This window comes from Siphateles boraxobius, unplaced genomic scaffold, assembly GCF_051911475.1.
Source record: "Siphateles boraxobius isolate OS27281-9 unplaced genomic scaffold, OSU_SipBor_1 19, whole genome shotgun sequence".
NCBI classification, from domain to species: domain Eukaryota; kingdom Metazoa; phylum Chordata; class Actinopteri; order Cypriniformes; family Leuciscidae; genus Siphateles; species Siphateles boraxobius.
Window position 1 is genome coordinate 26208936 of NW_027508799.1, and position 18930 is coordinate 26227865.

At 39.1% G+C, this 18930-nt stretch overlaps 1 protein-coding gene across 3 annotated transcripts; it reads right to left on the reverse strand.

Annotated features, from left to right (window-relative positions):
* Nucleotides 1-265: 265 nt before the first annotated feature.
* On the reverse strand, nucleotides 266-18598 carry wif1 (wnt inhibitory factor 1). 3 transcript variants are annotated; one of them, XM_077234573.1, is made up of 10 exons: nucleotides 18329-18596; nucleotides 18044-18183; nucleotides 15361-15469; nucleotides 14956-15096; nucleotides 11820-11915; nucleotides 10891-10986; nucleotides 8562-8657; nucleotides 5741-5836; nucleotides 5404-5499; nucleotides 266-1133 (listed from the first exon to the last, which is right to left on the reverse strand). In XM_077234573.1, the coding sequence occupies exons 1-10, from the start codon at nucleotides 18465-18467 to the stop codon at nucleotides 1003-1005; spliced, it is 1140 nt and encodes a 379-aa protein (XP_077090688.1). In that variant the 5' UTR covers nucleotides 18468-18596; the 3' UTR covers nucleotides 266-1002. The 3 variants fall into 3 exon arrangements, with proteins under 3 accessions (XP_077090688.1, XP_077090690.1, XP_077090689.1); XM_077234575.1 differs by lacking the exon at nucleotides 5404-5499 and having other exon boundaries at nucleotides 18329-18598; XM_077234574.1 differs by lacking the exon at nucleotides 10891-10986 and having other exon boundaries at nucleotides 18329-18597.
* Nucleotides 18599-18930: the final 332 nt, after the last annotated feature.

Here is an 18930-nt window from a genome sequence, read left to right on the forward strand (position 1 = left end):
ATCTAATTCAAAGATCTGATACAAATGAATGATTAATTCATGAATTTGTTCTTATGAACACACCAAGGAAAGATTTTCAGTTAATTGCATGGACAATTTTGTTTTTTTATGGTGCTTTTGTCTTATTGTTTTTGAGCTTGACAGATTTCGTCCAAGACCCTTTGTGTTCCACAAACAAAAGTTAGTCTTACAGGTTTGGAATGACATGAGGGTGAGTAAATGATGGCAGAACTGTCCTTTTAAGAGTTAAGACACTTCATCTTCACAGGCTCCAACAAAACATGTTTTATTTGTGTAATGAAGTCACATGAAAATTTGTTTTTTTCAAACTTTTGGCTTAATGTTTATGACATCACAAGCAGCTTATGTGCATTGTTATACATAAGTATGAAAACTCTAAGCATACACTTAAAGACTGTCTACATATATCTAAATATATATTTTTATATTTGAATTTTACATAGCACGAATAGAATACATATTACTTATACAAGTACTTGTTGGAGAAGCTACTACACAAGTGTGATTTGCATGAAAAAGAATGTTAGTGACAATAATGGCGACAATATGTTTACAAAATGAGACGAACCTCGAGCACAAGCCAAACACAGCAATTACCATCCTAAGAAAAGCTGGATCCACACCCGGAAGTTCTCGGATCGTAACGTACACTTCTCAAAGTGATTCAGCGCCACATCTGAAGCTAAACCGCAGGGCTACTCACAAACATCAGACGCTCACCACAACCATGTGACTCACTCCCCTCTCGGTTGACGCAGGGCAGAAGCTTGATGAAGGGTAACTGTGGGAGATATTATATCAAAGGCGCTAGTGTGGTAAAATAAGACACTGTTACTGTCCTAAAAAAACAAGTCTCGCTCTGAGAAAGCAGCAGTCCAGCTTGGGAGTGTCCCAATGTGGATCGGAAGAGGATGATTAAAGCTTTGTTCTGGGGAAGGCGACGTTGAAAATGGAGGGGCCGTTGGCCCAAAATTTAGAGGCTTAAACCACGTAGTTGGTCTCAGAGGGCTGACTGGATTCGGGTGCTTCCTTTGTGTCCTTCGTTGCCACAGGCAGTGACTTGTGCTTGGAACCGGAGACCCGCTGGCTGTTGGAGACTCCTCCACGAAATCCTGGAGGAAGAGCGCAATCAGTTCAGTTGTGCGTTGAATCGTGCAGAACAGTAACTTATTTATGACTAAGAATCAAGCCATTTTTGCTGGAGTTTTAGTTCAAATTGTGCATTGGTATATTTGCTATAAAACCGTTCAATACTATTTGACCCTTGTAGGGAAAATAAGAAAAAATAGGTGGTAAAAATTGCTTTACCAATGGTTAAATGGCATTATAAACAATATGCAAGAGGGTACCACAAACACAGACATTACTGTTACAGTCCCATGGTCAATATAAATAATAAAAGCTTAAAATAATTAAAAAAATAAGACATTTTCCCCTGGTTTCACGGACAAGGCTTAAGCTTAGAGCTAAACCAAAATGCATGTTTGAGCTGTTTTAACTAAAAGCAACTTGCACTGACATATCTTAAAATATGTCGATGTCATTGTTTAATTTTAAGATCCACACATACTGGTGCTGGTGTGGATTTTAAGATCCACACCAGTAAATGTTTTTAAGGCAAGTTTATAAAAGCGACATAAATTCCCTAATTGAACTAAGGCCTAATCTAAGCCCTGTCTGTGAAACCGGGCGATTGACTTTACTACAAAAACAAGTCATGTGCCAGGGTTTTAGTTCAATTGGTGCAAACTGTATTTTTTTCAATTTGTCTTTTCAATTAAGTTTAGTTTTTGTGTGCTTATATATCTCTTTTTTTCTACGCTTACAAATTTTATTTGTTTTAGTCATTTTAGGGCTGCAAAAGTTAAGTTGTAAAGGTTGTGTAAAGTTTTATAATATACCATAGATAAAAAATATTCAATTTTTTTTTTAGTTAGTTTTATGGGTCATTAAAAAAAATTCAGTTAATAAAGCTGTTTTCATTTCAGTTTGTGTAAACAATGCTTGCAACGCACTCCACGGTACCACCAAGAATATAATTTGTTCATGTCCATAAAACTGGTATTTTATGGAAATATGTCTAAATATCCATGGTAATACCCTTGTGACAATCAGCGGCTGGAGTGCCCGCATGAGCCACTGGAGGGCACTCTCTTCCTGCGTTATGTTCCACCATGGACTCATTATGTTTGATTATGGTTTCATCAGTTTCACCTGTGCACCCTCAGCAACCCTTTATCTGGACTGTTCTGTTCTGTGCCCATTGGTGAAGTATTGTTTTACCCAAACTCTGTCTTAGTTTGTACCTCTTGTTTCTCCGTGCTTGGACTCGATCTTTTGTGTTCCTTTAATAAATATCTGCGAATGGATCCGACCGCCTCAGCCTCTACGTGACAGAATACTTCACCACATCAGGATCCAGCAGATTACAGAACAACTCATCGCAAAATGGAACCAGCAGTTGCTCCAGCAGTCTCTCCCATAGTCGTCAGCAACCGGGCCCTGAGAGAATATCTCTCGCTAATGTTTCAAGTGAACCAGTCCGTCCAAAGCTATGCTAAGGACTTCCTCTCCATTTGCCATCTTGGAACGCTCGATGAAATCCAGCTCATAGGCCTGTTTCGGAACGGGCTGGATTACCGGATTGCTCGATGGATGCCGAGCAACATTACCGATTGGACTCTGGACCGGTACATTGCTGAGGCTTGCTTCGTGGACTGTTCCATAGCCACGTTCCCGTCCTATCCGGCCGAGCCAGCTCCTCACTGCAGTCTTACCAACCCCGCGACTCACGTATGCCCACTCGAGCCCGTATTCCGCACTGGTCCTGTTGAATTTGCCAATCCGGAGACCGCGGAGGTTCCGCCGGCCGAGCCAAGTGAGTCAAGTGCTGCCGAATCAAGTGAGTCAAGTGCCGCCGAGTCAAGTGCCGCCGAGTCAAGTGCCGCCGAGTCAAGTGCCGCCGAGTCAAGTGCCGCCGAGCCAGGTGCCGCCGAGCCAAGTGAGTCAAGTGCCGCCGAGCCAAGTGAGTCAAATGCCGCCGAGCCAAGTGAGTCAAGTCCCGAGTCAAGTGAGTCAAGTCCCGAGTCAAGTGAGTCAAGTCCCGAGTCAAGTGAGTCAAGTCCCGAGTCAAGTGAGTCAAGTCCCGAGTCAAGTGAGTCAAGTCCCGAGTCAAGTGAGTCAAGTCCCGAGTCAAGTGAGTCAAGTCCCGAGTCAAGTGAGTCAAGTCCCGAGTCAAGTGAGTCAAGTCCCGAGTCAAGTGAGTCAAGTCCCGAGTCAAGTGAGTCAAGTCCCGAGTCAAGTGAGTCAAGTCCCGAGTCAAGTGAGTCAAGTCCCGAGTCAAGTGAGTCAAGTCCCGAGTCAAGTGAGTCAAGTCCCGAGTCAAGTGAGTCAAGTCCCGAGTCAAGTGAGTCAAGTCCCGAGTCAAGTGAGTCAAGTCCCGAGTCAAGTGAGTCAAGTCCCGAGTCAAGTGAGTCAAGTCCCGAGTCAAGTGAGTCAAGTCCCGAGTCAAGTGAGTCAAGTCCCGAGTCAAGTGAGTCAAGTCCCGAGTCAAGTGAGTCAAGTCCCGAGTCAAGTGAGTCAAGTCCCGAGTCAAGTGAGTCAAGTCCCGAGTCAAGTGAGTCAAGTCCCGAGTCAAGTGAGTCAAGTCCCGAGTCAAGTGAGTCAAGTCCCGAGTCAAGTGAGTCAAGTCCCGAGTCAAGTGAGTCAAGTCCCGAGTCAAGTGAGTCAAGTCCCGAGTCAAGTGAGTCAAGTCCCGAGTCAAGTGAGTCAAGTCCCGAGTCAAGTGAGTCAAGTCCCGAGTCAAGTGAGTCAAGTCCCGAGTCAAGTGAGTCAAGTCCCGAGTCAAGTGAGTCAAGTCCCGAGTCAAGTGAGTCAAGTCCCGAGTCAAGTGAGTCAAGTCCCGAGTCAAGTGAGTCAAGTGAGTCAAGTGAGTCAAGTGAGTCAAGTGAGTCAAGTGAGTCAAGTGAGTCAAGTGAGTCAAGTGAGTCAAGTGAGTCAAGTGAGTCTAGTCCCGAGTCAAGTGAGTCTAGTCCCGAGTCAAGTGAGTCTAGTCCCGAGTCAAGCGAGTCTAGTCCCGAGTCAAGCGAGTCTACCGAGTCTACTGTGTCAAGCGAGTCTACCGAGTCTACTGTGTCAAGCGAGTCTACCGAGTCTACTGTGTCAAGCGAGTCTACCGAGTCTACTGTGTCAAGCGAGTCTACTGTGTCAAGCGAGTCTACTGTGTCAAGCGAGTCTACCGAGTCTACTGTGTCAAGCGAGTCTACCGAGTCTACTGTGTCAAGCGAGTCTACCGAGTCTAATGAGTCAAGTACGTCCAGTAGTGAATCTAGCCCTGTGAAGCGCCGTCGCAGAAGGAGGAGAGGGAGGACTCGTTTGGCTTGCCAGGCTCCGGAGGGCGTTCCCAGACTCCTCGCCCTGCCGGCCCCGCCTCTGCGCCTCGCCCTGCCGGCCCCGCCTCTGCGCCTCGCCCTGCCGGCCCCGCCTCTGCGCCTCGCCCTGCCGGCCCCGCCTCTGCGCTTTGCCCTGCCGGCGCCCTTCAAGCACCTTCCTCCCGTGGATTTCCCCAAGTATTTTTTGGGGGGGGGCAGGAGGTACCCTGTGAGGGCCTTGGGGGCTGCGTCTACATGGACCTTTGCTAGTAGGTACCCTGAGAGGGCCATGGGGGCGGCATCTACATGGACCTTTGCTCTACTGCCTACGTCTGAGCTTCCTGGATTACTGGTTCCGGCTAGCCCAGTTAGGTGTGATCTACTCCGTTCCCGTGTTCAGTGTGCTCCGCCCTGTTCTCCTGTCTGTTGTGCTCCGGCCTGGTTCCCTGCCAAGCTTGCCCCGCCTGGGCTGCCTGCGAAGCTTGCTTCTCCGTGGTCCCGGGTCTTGCTCCTGTCTCCAGGTCCCCTGCCTCTCCACGGACCTGGCCCTCCATCCCATCCCCCGTTGACCTCCCCCCAGAGCTCTTAGGAGCGTCTGGAAGCCGCTCCTTAGAGGGGGGGTTATGTGACAATCAGCGGCTGGAGTGCCCGCATGAGCCACTGGAGGGCACTCTCTTCCTGCGTTATGTTCCACCATGGACTCATTATGTTTGATTATGGTTTCATCAGTTTCACCTGTGCACCCTCAGCAACCCTTTATCTGGACTGTTCTGTTCTGTGCCCATTGGTGAAGTATTGTTTTACCCAAACTCTGTCTTAGTTTGTACCTCTTGTTTCTCCGTGCTTGGACTCGATCTTTTGTGTTCCTTTAATAAATATCTGCGAATGGATCCGACCGCCTCAGCCTCTACGTGACAACCCTGACATTACAGCGGATTTCTTGCTCTAATCCATTTCCAGGTGGCAATTAGTAACTTGGCCTTGGGAAAAGGGATGTGGGATGTTGTCTTACTCTTATTGCAGTGACGTCCATGCCAGCCGTCCCTGCACTGGCACCTGTTGGGCTCCACACAGGTCCCGTGTGCTCCACAGCTGGGCTCGCAGACAGCTGCACACACGTATACACATACACTTTCACCCTTACACAGAGACGCAGTGTTTAGTCTTAGAAATATATCATGTGCCGTTCAGCAACCCTGGAGCCCAAATGGAAAATTTAAGGTGCAATCAAGCACCGGCAGTTCATTTTTACAGTGCGTGAGCAAAGCGCATAGAGAAATGCTGCAGTGGAACATGTGCTTTTGATCAAACATGTCCACATTTCTTCTGCCAAGTTGGGATAATCTCACCTTTGGAGCACAGATCGCCATGGTAGCCTTTGCTGCACTTGCATTTGTTCCTCCCTGTGCATTTGCCTCCATTTCTGCAAGACTGACGACATTTACCTGCAGACAACAACATCGCAAACTGCATTATCGCGATCCCAAAATGCAAAAACAACATAGACTGCGAAAGGGAGTGTTGTTCTTCATATGTTCTTCATATTATGCTGAGATCATCTTGACAAAGAAAACTTTTTTTAATTTATAACATTTTAAAGCCAATCAAAATTGTTGATGCACATATAGTAACTACAAAGCTATAATTATATTAATTTCTCCATTCAGTTTTAATTGGAAGGGCGGGGGGGGTATTTATTTATATTTCTATTAATCTATTTAACTATTATATATTTAACATTTATATAAGATTCACATTTTTGTGACAGGAAGATGTTAAATATACTTCAAGCCAGTGTAAACAAACTGGAGAACTTTAATGCTATATATTTAACATTTCCATTTATATTTTTAACACAACAAAAACAATTTTTTAAAGTGTTTATTTTGTCATTGGGGTTTTACAAGCTTTATTTTATTTTTACCATTTTAAAACCATTGGGGTTTTATGTAAATATAAACAAGCTGCAGTAATTGATCTTGCTTTAAGGATTTTCAGATATTTGTCACTGGAAAATGAGACAAAAATATTGAGAACACCCAGCAGAGGGTGTATGGAAAAGTACAGTAAATTGATTGAGAAATAAAATAAAAAGGAAATTTAATGCTTTAAAAAACAAAAGCGGTGCGTATAGGCAGACAAACCCTTTCCAAACGTTCACGGATCCTCTTACACCTGCATATTTGATCAAGTATTTTCAGTGGCTTTGTTCCTTGACAAATCAACAAAATCCATACCCATGAAACTAGGTATTTACATAACATGACCTCAATGGGACTCCGGGCGTTTATGTCACAGCTCGTTTTGACAGAGAACATGATACTGCAGTGGATCAGACAGTAACAACTGGCATAATGCTTTTAAAAAGTTACGGTAATGCTACTTCAATATTTTCTCTTCTCTCTCTTTACAGACCAAAAGAGGTGTTACTGCAATACTTCCTGCCTTTGAACAGGAAAGGATGATATTTGGGGTCAAAGTAGAGTTGTTTAAACACCAATGAACTAGACTACAGACCTTTGAGGCAAAGCAAGTGTGTATATACAGTATTTCTGTGTCAGAGAACAGGGTCTGAGATAAAACGCCACACTGCTTGAGTGCATGTGAGCTCATGAGGTTGTTATTAGTGATTAGGGTGACAACACAACTGCATTACATCCTGTGTTTGCCCAAGTAGGTGCCGGCCCATTTAACACTAATGTGAGAACACACTTCACTTAGGAAGTTTACTTGGAGACCTGCTCTGAGGGCAATTTCTGGAAGTGAGCCTATTACATCCAAAGAAAAACAACACAGCTTTCCCTTTGAAAGATGATGATGAAAATGGAACTGCCAGTTAACACTCAACATTATAAATCAAAAGAGCTGTTTAGTTAGAAGTCCAAATACTCAGAAGAGAATTAGCACTTTTAAGCTATGAGTTCAGGAATTTCTAATGAGGTTGGGACTTTTTCTAATTGGTACTTTTTTATGAGCAAATCAAAATCAGTAGTTTGCTCTTTGAATATATTTTAAAATGTAATTTATTCCTGTGATAAAACAGCTGCATTTTCAGCATCATTACTCCAGTCTTACATGATCCTTATCGGTCTGCTGCTCAAGAATATTTATTATTATCAATGTTGAAAACATTTGTGCTGCTTGATATTTTTGTGGAAACCATGACATATTTTTAGGTATTTTTTGATTAAAGGGATAGTTCACCCAAAATTTTAAATTCTGTCAGTAATTACTCACCCTCATGTTGTTCCAACCCCGTAAGACTTTCGTTCATCTTCGCAACACAAATTAATATATTTTGATTAAATCTGAGAGCTGTCTCACTCCTCAATAGGCGTCTATGTAATTGAAACTTGCCACCCCAGAAAAGTTAGTAAAAACATCTTTAAAAATAGTCCAAGTGACTACAGTGACCATAAGTTTATCAAGCGACGAGAATACTTTTTGTGCGCAAAACCCCCCAAAAATAACAACTTTATTCAACCATTCATTTCCTTCTCTGTGGGCCTCTGAGTGAGTTCACGTAGTGTAACAGCTCAGCGCTTCTGTGCTGTACATCACACACGTCACACACATGACCAGCGTCGGCCAATAGTGAACCTACATTCTGACGTACAACCCAGAAGCGCTGCGCTGTTACACTAGATTTACACTCAGATTTAATCAAAAGATATCTTAATTTGTGTTGCGAAGATGAACGGAAGTCTTACGAACATGAGGGTGAGTAATTACTGACAGAATTTTCATTTTTGGTTGAACTAAACCCTTTAATAGAAAGTAAAAAAAAAAAATGGGGAATCAATTTTTGAAATGAAAATCTTTGGTAACATTTTTAATGTATTTACACTCACTTTTGATTAGTTTAATGCATTCTTGCTAAATAAAAATATTAATTCATTTTTTTTTTAAATCATACTGATCCAAAACCTTAGTTTAAAGACACCAATGTACCATGATTCATCAAGCACATAAAACCACACCCTTTAATAGTTGCAGTCCTTATTTAACAACGTTTTCCCTCTCTAAAAGCCCATCTGAAAATCCTTAGGTTTGGCCAACAAGTCGGCATTTTTTTTTTTTGGATCATTTTTAATGGTGTGCTGTTACTGTGGTCTGACTGTAGTTTTTTCCTTTCACAGTGTTGATGAAGATACGTGTAGCTGAACTCACTGAGCTCACAGCGGCTCCCCTCAAAGCCCACAGCACAGATGCATTTGCCAGGATGGAAACACGTCCCTCCATTCAAACAGGTGGTGCTGCAGTTAGCTGTTAATGCAGAGAAAACAAGGCAGTGAACATGTCACAAACTACAAAGAGAAATAACACACAAACAATTTGTGCTTTTATTTATTTATCTAACGGTTTGGTAGATCATGTTTCATGGTTTGGCATCTGTTCTAAATCCTTTAAGAACAGCTGTAAAATAAAAATTAAAAAACATGTAGAGACTGCGATCAGAATTTCTTGCTTTACAAAAATAAATCTAGACATAAATGGTGGAGGGTTTCAGAGGATCTCTAATAATGTTAGACCTACAGCAAACACAGAACCAGACTATTAGAATTTTACAAGCAATATCATTGGCTGCAGGATCAGCAGAGGCCAATCAGCTTGTGCCATGCAGTAATGATGTGATTGCTTGCATACTGCATGTAAACTGAAGGACCTATCAGCCTGGATACTAGGTATTGAACTTAAACTAAATAATTATAGCATGTTATTAAATTTGGTCTTGTTGGACTAGATCTGCTACGCCGCTGCTGCAGAGCAAGTATAGACTTTCTACCGCCAATAGAAGATGGCATGCAAGATATGCTGCTGTGTTGCATGAATAGACATACATAAATCCCCCAACAAAGCAGGAACAAGACTAATGACACAATACAAGCAAACACACACATGCATTTGTGTAAAACATGCTGCTGCATTAATAGACATTCAGAAACCCTCATAGAGACAACAGAAAGACAATAGGACACCACAGTCCCCCTAACAGAGATCTATCTCCAGGACATGTACTGCTGCTCCAAAGATGAGAAATGCATGTTTGCCAATTCTGTATGCCTGGACTTGCTTTGCCGAATGGCTTAATGCTAATGCTTAATGCTAATGGACTATGCTTTGTGTGCCTGGACCTGCTTCGCCGAATGGCTTAAATTATAGTGTTTTGACTTAAATCTCGGCTAGTGAAGCCCAGAATAATTTACTAGTGACTTTTGCAAAGTGTACCTTGATGCCATATCCTCAGGTTTGTTTAACTATTGGCCAAAACTACCTTGTTTTTTCCTGAACCAATATGGCTCAAAATTACCTAATGAGAACGAGCACTATGTGTGACTTTAACAAATGATATCACATTGCAACATGATAGAGATGGAGACAATAACCCCCAGCTACCACCTGAGCAAGCATGCATGCTGTATTGTCATCTATATATATTGCGGTGTTCGAACAGCCCATCTAAATGTATAGTCATGCAACAAACAGCAAAACCACAGGGTAACATGCAATCCTGTACATTGCATTCTTATGGAAAAATACTAATTTAACTTAAAACATGGTCTCACGCAAGCTTGGCTGTAACCTCAAAGCAAAGTTTTTCTTCCTGCTGCTGTTATTGACTCAGAATACATGTTCTCACGCTAGCTTTGCTTATATGCTTAATTATTCACTCCCTGCATCCAACACAACTTGCAAAACATCAAATATGATTTTGAACGTATTTATGGTGTTGCTTCATTTATGAACTGATAAATGCAGATCATGGAACATTGTTTAGTGATTTGGAATAATAAAAGACCATTCACTTATCTAAAGAAGTTGAATTATTACGAACTCTGATAGACTAGCAAACAGTGAACCAAACAATTTAATTGTTGAAAGCAATCTCATTAGCTACAGCAGTGACCAGTCAGCTTATGCCATGTGGTAATGATGTAATTGCTTGCAGATTGCATGTAAAGGACCTATGAGCCTGTGCCCTCCAGAGTTTCATTACTGAACGAGATATTTATTGCCTCCCAAAAGAAAGAATCGATTCTGACCTGCCTGAAACGAATTGTCAGTAATTAGGGTCTTACTTCCTGCACAAACCTATGTAGGTTTGTAACAAATTTGCATAATGCCAGCCTATGGTCTTCTTTGCCTGTAAACAACATCTCCATTGACCCACCCTCAAATACTGTAGTTGTAGCTGAAGCCTGGAAGAGTTTGGCTTGTGTTGTCGACATGTAAAGAAGAATTTGGTTTTTTTTGTGCTGCAAAAGCAAATACCCTTTCAGATACTATGAGAAATAAGGTGATGCTGCTATGTATATTATGACAAAACTTAAGTGTTTTTGACCTCGGATGCAAGAAAAAGTGTTGTAGCAGACTTCCAAAACAAAATGAGTAGCCTTTAAAATAGCATAATTGGGGCAGATTAATATTATAATGAAAGGTGGCATAAGATAGCACAATAGCAGCATGATGGATAGGCAGTAAAAGGAAGGAAACCAACCTCTCTCACAGCTGGGTCCAAAGTAGCCCGGAGGACATATACACACACCTGGGCTCATGCACAGGCCACCGTTCACACATCTAGGAGAGCACAGGGCTAAAAATGAGGAAAAGAGGATTTTGTTTGTTATATCTAATGCGCCTTAAAATATGCTTATGATTATTAGCTCAGCCCAAATGATGCAAATTATCTTAATGCAAAATGCAACTTAATATTTCACAGAGCTTCCAGGCTGAAAAGTTTATGTAGTCAATACATTAACGTTTTATTTTGAAATGACAAATAAACAAGTTAAAATGCTTGCTGCTGCTGTTGTTGTTTGGGCTGCAGGTTTTCTTGATATGAAAAGCACAAAACTTTGTGGTTTTGGCAGCGATGCAGACGAAAACAAATCGGCCAAAAGCTGTTAGATGAAAGGTGTTTTGTGGTAGTGGTTTATGTACAAACACAGCAGAGCTACAATGAGGATATTGAACGCATATTCAGCATCTAATGGAAGCCGTTTTTGGTAAACCGCTCTTTAAAGTTGTAAATAGATGAAAAACACATGTTTGTGCCTCCCAACCTGCTGGGTAATTAATTTTTTTTTTAGAAACCTTCTAGAATACATGCATGCTCCATTCTTTCATATAAACTAGTACATAGCGGGCTTAACTGCACTTTGTAATTTGCACAAGGCATTTTGGGAAGTGATGATCCGACCAGAACTATTAATCAAAACTCAAATATTTAAATTAATATAAATATTATATTTAAATCACAATGTTTAAATATACAATTAATTTTATAAAATAAATTTAAAAAACATATATATATATATATATATATATTTTTTTTTTTTTTTTTTTTTTTTTCATGTAGTAAACTACACTGTCAGTAACCTGCCTACTGACTTTAATTTGATGGTGGGTCTATATAAATATGGTTACCTTTCTCACAGTGCACCCCATAAAACCCATCCTGACACTCGCAGACCTGCCTTTCATTGCAGTAGCCTCCATTGCGACAACCACCAGGGCACTTTGCTTCAGAAAGAGGAGAGAAGACATAAATGGTGAGAACATTTCCTTTCTTTTTTTTTATCTTCACCAAACTCTTCATAACTTACTCCCTTCCTACGCCACTTCAAGGACATCAGATTCCGGGAGAAGTTGAAAGGCCAGTGAATTCAATAACAGTACTGACACCAGCATATAAAAGGAGGGAAATAGCTTTGAGGTGAAACCACAATGTCAACAACTCTGTCAAACACAAAGCTGTTACAGAAATGTTTCAGTGTAATTCACAATCTTGAAAAAGACTATGTAGTTTAGTCTACTTTACATTATGTCATCATTTACTCAATCTCATGTGTTTTGAAATGCATATGACTTTCTTTTTTATCAGTGAAAAACCAAATGATAAGTTTAGCAGAATGCTCAAGCTGCTCTTTTCCTTACAATGAAAGTGAATGGGGACTGAGGCTGTCAAGCAGGATTTTCAGTTAATAACATCATAAATTTGGGTCTGTTCTTCATACAAAGATTTAAAAAGACTTGGAATATAGCGCACAAGTCATACTAACCACTTTATTGTTGCCTTTTTTTTGTCATTTTCGACTTTGGCAGCTCTTATGTCAAATCAATTCACCTTTATTTATATAGCACTTTATACAAAACAGATTGTTTCACAGCAGCTTTACAGTGATAAATGGAAATAAAGATTGAGTAATGCAAAGAGACTGCAATCCTGCTATAAAGCAGTTATAAAAATACAGTAATAAACAGTAACTATTCAAGTGAAATCAGTTCAGTGTTGATTCATTCTGGCTCAATAACTATGTAAAGTTCATAAATTATATAATGAGTTCAATTCAGCTTTGAAGCAGTGATGTCATTATCCAACTCAGTTCAGTTCTCATCCAATAGTGTCAGTGCATTCAAGACAGTAATACTGCAGAATATAAAGTGTTCCCTTTAGTCTTAGTCTACATCATATGAAAAAGAGCAGCTTGGATATTCAGCTAAACGTCTCCTTTTGTGTTCCACATGGGGAGAAAGTCATACAAGTTTGGAAGGACACGGTGGTGAGTAAATGATGACAAAATGTTAATTGTTGTCTCAAATAACCTTTTTAAGGTTCGTTCAATGCAACATCCATGCAGATATGTTTATGTCAGGTTTAAGAAACATGAAACTAAATGTCCAATTTTGTTAATAATGGTCCTCGAAAAGAGGGTAAACTGGAAAGTGTTGAGCTATATCAACTTCGTCAATGTCATTTTGTCCTGTGGGTGAAATTTAAGTAGCTAGACTTTTAAAAAAACAACCTGTGGGTACTAGTCATTAAGGCACCCTCAGCTGTCACTAGGAAACACTTCGCTTCCTCCCTGCGGGGTGGCTTCAGACAGATGGACCATTTGATCTGTGAAGTCTACACGCCGAATGGAGAGGGGTGGAGATGGGTGTGTAGGGGAATGCAACACCGTGAGGTTAGTGTGTGTGAGAAGGGAGGGGGGATCAGAGAAAAACATAACACGCTCATTCTAAAGGGCTGCAGCTGGTAGGATTCACATGACCTCATGAGCCAGCGATGGCTTTGTGGGTGAGGTTGAGAATCACCCATACCATGATCACTGCTTCTCTTACCAAATGCACTTAAAGAAGAGACAAAACATGCTCAAAATCATAAATAAGATCTATTTAACATCTCATTTCCCTATTGAAATTTGAATATGCCAAAAATGTATTTGAAATACATTTATTTAATGCTATTTTATACTACAAATGAATACATATATTTTATTACATATATATATTTTATTACACAAATACATTTATTTAATACATACACATATATACTTTGAATACATATATTAATACATTAATATAAATGCCCATCAATTGTACTGTTATACTTAAAAGTCTGTTTGTGTACTTTAGTTGTACTTTAGTTATCCAGAAATAGTGCTGAGGTCCAACTAAAGATAAACTTAAGTATTTTTGATTGTGCTAAAGTGGAACTATTGCAATATCTTGAATTTAAAGACTGATATTATACAGAGATCATTCTATCCTTCCTAATAGTGATATTAAAGCACATTTTAGTCTTAATATTAAAACATGTGCATTGTGCAATAAAGAAGTACTGCAAATCATGTTTAAATTATGATATGTCAGTAAATGTTATTGGGTTTGTAGTATACTTAGTATGAAATAAATGTATTTTGAATACATTTTTGTGAAGTTTTTTTTACTAGGGTTGTTTCTTCTAGAGCAAATGGAAACTTTCACCAAAGTTTCCAGGTTATTCTCTTGAGGAAAAAAAACTTTACTCTCACATACACTTCTGTTCAAAAGTTAAAACTAAGGTCAATAAGATTAATGTTTTTAATGTTCCCCAAGGCTGTAATATTGTGAAATATGATTACAATTTAAAATAACTTATCTATTTTAATATTTTAAAACTCCAGTCTTCAGTGTCACGCGATCCTTCAGGAATCAATCTAATATGCTGATTTAGTGATCAAGATACATTTCTTATTATTATCAATATTGAAAACAGTTTTACTGCTTAATATTTTTATGGAAAACGTGATAAATGGTTGTTCTTTCAGAATTCCTTGACGTATAGAAAGTTTAAAAAGCAGTATTTATTTGAAAGCTTTTGTAACATTATACATATCTTTACTATGTCTTTTGTTCAATTAAATGCATTCTACTGAATAAAATATGAATTTCTTTAAAAAAGAAAATCTTACCGCCCAAACTTTTGAATAGTCGTGTATGTCTTCTCTAGAGTTTCAGATCTCAATAATGACAGGATAACAAATGTTTTACCATCTTGCCATATACAAAACACCATATTCATCTTACAGCTCTATACTCATACTATGTCAACAAGTGTTTCATTTATGTCTGTTTATATTGTATTGTACCTGAAATTAAGTTGAGCTGAATGACCTTGAAAACTCTTCCGAGTAATAAAATTCCTTCTAGGATTTTAACTGTAAAGTTTCAATATCTGATCCACAATTGACATTCCCATAACAATCTGTGCATCAACTTCTAAGGTTGGAAAGCTCACCTCTCTGACACGTTTTGAAGAAGATGGCATTGTGTGGTGTCCTCAGGATGATGTTTCCTCCAGCATCCATCACCAGGATGGTCACCTCAAATGCTGCCACACCATCCTGGTCACCTCCACATGGGAAGCCCACCTGGACCACTGAGTACACAAAACAGCTTTTGATTAATTAACCTTAAGCATCCATGTACAGTACCACAAGTCTCATGGGTTATAATAATCATAATTTAGATGTGATTTTAAGAATCGAGATTATATTCCACCAGTTTATCATCAAAACTTTTACTAAGAGGAAACAGTGGGGGGATTTTATATATATATATATATATATATATATATATATATATATATATATATATATATATATATATATATATAGACAGTATATAAAGAGTAAAAGCACACCAGAAGCTTTGTGTGGCACTGATCCTAAAAGAGGAACGTTGACAGTAGGGTCATCCATAATGTCTTTATCCATTGAACGCAGAGTCTGAAACTCATAGAAGTACTCTGCCTGAAGAAGAAGAAAAAGAAAAAAGATAAACAGGGGTGAACTTTGTTTTAGACTTCAAAAACATTAAAAGAAGTAGTGTAGATTTGCATAAAGAGGGGCATCTGAGACAAAAGCACAAAAAAGGTTGCATGTGGTTCATGACAGGAGCACATATACATCTGTAAAGACTAAAAAGAGGGTTTCAGGGTATCCTTAAGTTTGCAAGGCAATCAATTCCCTCCACTCTCTGACTAATGACCTCAACTCTTTGAGAATTACACACTTGTGAGGACAGCCGTGATGGCGAGGCCAAACATGCGCTACAAAAACAAAACCTGTCCCAAAAGGAGATGAAAGCGAGGTAGACGGCTCTTTTTTCCCTTTCTTTTTTTCTGGTCTCTAGATTTCGGAGTGTAAAAGCTGGGCAGCGTTTGATGGAGGCAAAAGTACACAAGCTGTGTGGAGAGCTTAGCTAATCCTACAGCTGAATGGTAATAACCAACACAGATAACTCTCGCCGCCAGCCTTTTATGCCGGAGACCTTTGTTCTAAAGCCTCAGCGGCCGTCTTTGAAGCTAACAGGGGCCAGGACAGAGTGGGCCCTCTCTTTTTCCTCCGTATCCCTCCCCTTGCTATTTTAATTTCTCCCTCTTGCTGCTCTTTCGTCAAGTCAACATGCCATTCACAGATTATGATCCCGGCGTGCAAAGATGGATCATTTGTGAAAAGAGATTCCTGTACATTCCCCCCCAAAAGCTGTTTAGGTATATACATACAAAGTTGTGAATGGAGCTGTTGTGAATGCAAGAGCGTTTGGTTTTACACTTACATTTATACATTTAGCAGGCGCTTTCATCCGAATGAGGAATACAACAAGTGATTCATATTAAAGAGGCAATAAATAGCCATCACTCAGGATTTACATATTTATACACTGACATTATTAATGGAAAATTGGCACATGCGCTATGTGAGCATACCGTTGTTCATGATATTACAAAACATTTTCGCTTTGACTTTTAAAGTTGCCACTGTATATGCAAATTTTATATGACCTTTCTCACTGCTGCTGTCACCTTATTACACTGTAAAATTATTGTTGGTTTAACTTAAAAAGTTAAAAACCTGGCTGCCTTAAAATTTTAAGTTTATTGAAATTAAAAAATTGAGTTAATACAATGAAGGAGATTGGTTTAATCAACAGAAACTACCAATATTATGTTATCTGAAACAGATAAATTATCTAAGTTAATTTGTCAAAAGAAAAAAAATGTTGTGATAACAAATCATGAAAATACTTTTTTTACATTATAGGATTTGTAAGGCAATATTCTTAGTAAAACTGCTTTGGAAAGCTGTTTAATGTGAAAAGGATACAAATTAGATCTGAATTGAATCAAAACAAATATTTTAGTGGGTATAAGCTTTAATCAAAATACAATATCAATTTAAAAGCTATGTTTTCATTTAATTATGTTGCCATCATTTTTATTTATTTCATTATGTAGGAATAATTATGTTTTTATTGTAATAATTTTGCTAATATTTTGCTTTCATTATTATGCCTTATAAATGCTTAGAATTGTTATAAATAAAAATAAAATAAACAATGAAACTTATAGCTGCGATAGTTTATATTGAGCTTTAAAATCTGATCTGAAAGATTTCCTTACTGATTAGTCATGTAGCCTAATATATAGTTATTATTGTTATTAAACCTTGGGGGAAAAGCTCTGCATCACTTGCCGCAGTTTCTGCCAAAACCATAACGAATTACAGAGAGGATCAACTAGCAATAACAACGCAACAAAGTGATTCCAAATGGAAGTTTCGTTGTGAAATAAAGCGCGGGCTCTGGCACGCGTGCTCTCAGAGTGTACTGATGACGACCCAGATGTTTGGCACATGCATGAGAATGCGCGTTCACGCGGCGGGCCCGCGCTTTGATCCGCGTGCCGCTTTACAACACCAACATGCAAAATACCACAAGAGTTGAACTGACCCTTTTCCTTTTAAAACATGTTACATTCAGCTGACGAGCAAAACTGCATAAAATAGATTAGCTTTCAAAGAAAATATTTTAAATTGAGATTATAGTTCTTAACTCATTGATGAATTTATTTTCTACAAAATAAGTTAACTTGTTTTAAGGATGTTTAGATATTTGTTACAGGTAAACAGGAAAATACTAATAAATAGGCTATAACAGTAATAAATAGGCTATAATATATAGCCTAGGCTACTAATAACAATAATAACACTAAACATTGTAAATAAATAAATAGTTTCAAAATGTTCATTGTATTTTAAAGTTACTAAAATTGCTTATTTATACGAGCATGTTAATCACAAATCAATCAAATGGAAAGCTTGCACATTCGAAAAACAACTTATTTTTTAAGTATTTAACAACTTAATTAAATGATTCTGCGTATCAAATCAGTTTGTTTTGAAGATGTTTACATATTTTAATGTGGGAAAAGACGGCATCGGGATAATGATTTGTCAATGTAAGCGACAGTGGTTAGGATCATGCCATCAAACGTTTCAGAATGAAGGTTCACACACACACACACACACACACACACACAGTACCTGCTCAGTGGCTTGCCAGGTGAAGTTCACGTGGTGGATATTGACAGGTATTGCTGGCATTCGCTGCTGTGCTTTCCTGAAGTCGTGTGTGAATGGGGCCATTTTGCCCTCGGAAACTATTAAAATATCCTCCTCAAAACCTGTTGAATAAAGCATTGAGCATTCACAAGCTTCCCATGAATTAAAAAAAAAACTTTCAGTTAAATTATTATTAACTGGCTTGGTTTGCAATTGGGCTCTAATAACATTCATGTGCCATTAAGAAGCCACGCAAAACACTATTACCAATTAATATTCTTGCTTGATTGGCATCAATCCACATGTACATGCTTCCTTGCTCCTGTGCAGCTTCCATTAGACCCCCTAAAAGCAGAAGAAAACACGTTTTAAGGTGCAGTTGAACAGCAGGCGTCCTGAAAGCCATCCCTTGGTTTATTTAAAATGAATTGCCGGTTTGTTGGCTCTCCCCTCTCGCTTCAATCCAGTGCACTAAATGTGTCTCGAGCGAGTCTTACTCTTCAATTGACAGAATGATTCGCGCGGACTGTTCCGCGAGCTACTTGTACGCAGCAGGAGTTGCAATTCATAGATCTTGCCACGAGGTGGCGTAGTGTTATACAAACCAAGGCGCCCTAATCCATCATCAATTGCAATGTGCATACGCATGCTGATTAATGTGTTGAACTACGTGATAATTAAATATTTTCTTCCATATCATCAAAAGGCATCTCTTGTTGGTTTAACCATATTCCGTATGGATAGTACTTCTCTCAACATCTTTATTTGTATTTCTATTCATTCATTTATTTTCTCTTGTTTCAATGTATGTCGACACCAACACAAAATTCCCTGTAGCTACGTTTGTACTTGGAGATAAACGCTTCTAA

Bases quoted from the DNA above. Each gene is read 5' to 3' on its own strand.
- wif1 (XM_077234573.1), bottom strand. From the start codon at position 18,467: ATGGCTTTCAGGACGCCTGCTGTTCAACTGCACCTTAAAACGTGTTTT. The intron at 18,184-18,328 runs GTAATAGTGTTT...TTTATTCAACAG, and splicing joins TCAAGCAAGAATATTAATTG to GTTTTGAGGAGGATATTTTA. The intron at 5,837-8,561 runs GTGAGTTCAGCT...TGTTGTCTGCAG, and splicing joins GGGGAGCCGCTGTGAGCTCA to GTAAATGTCGTCAGTCTTGC.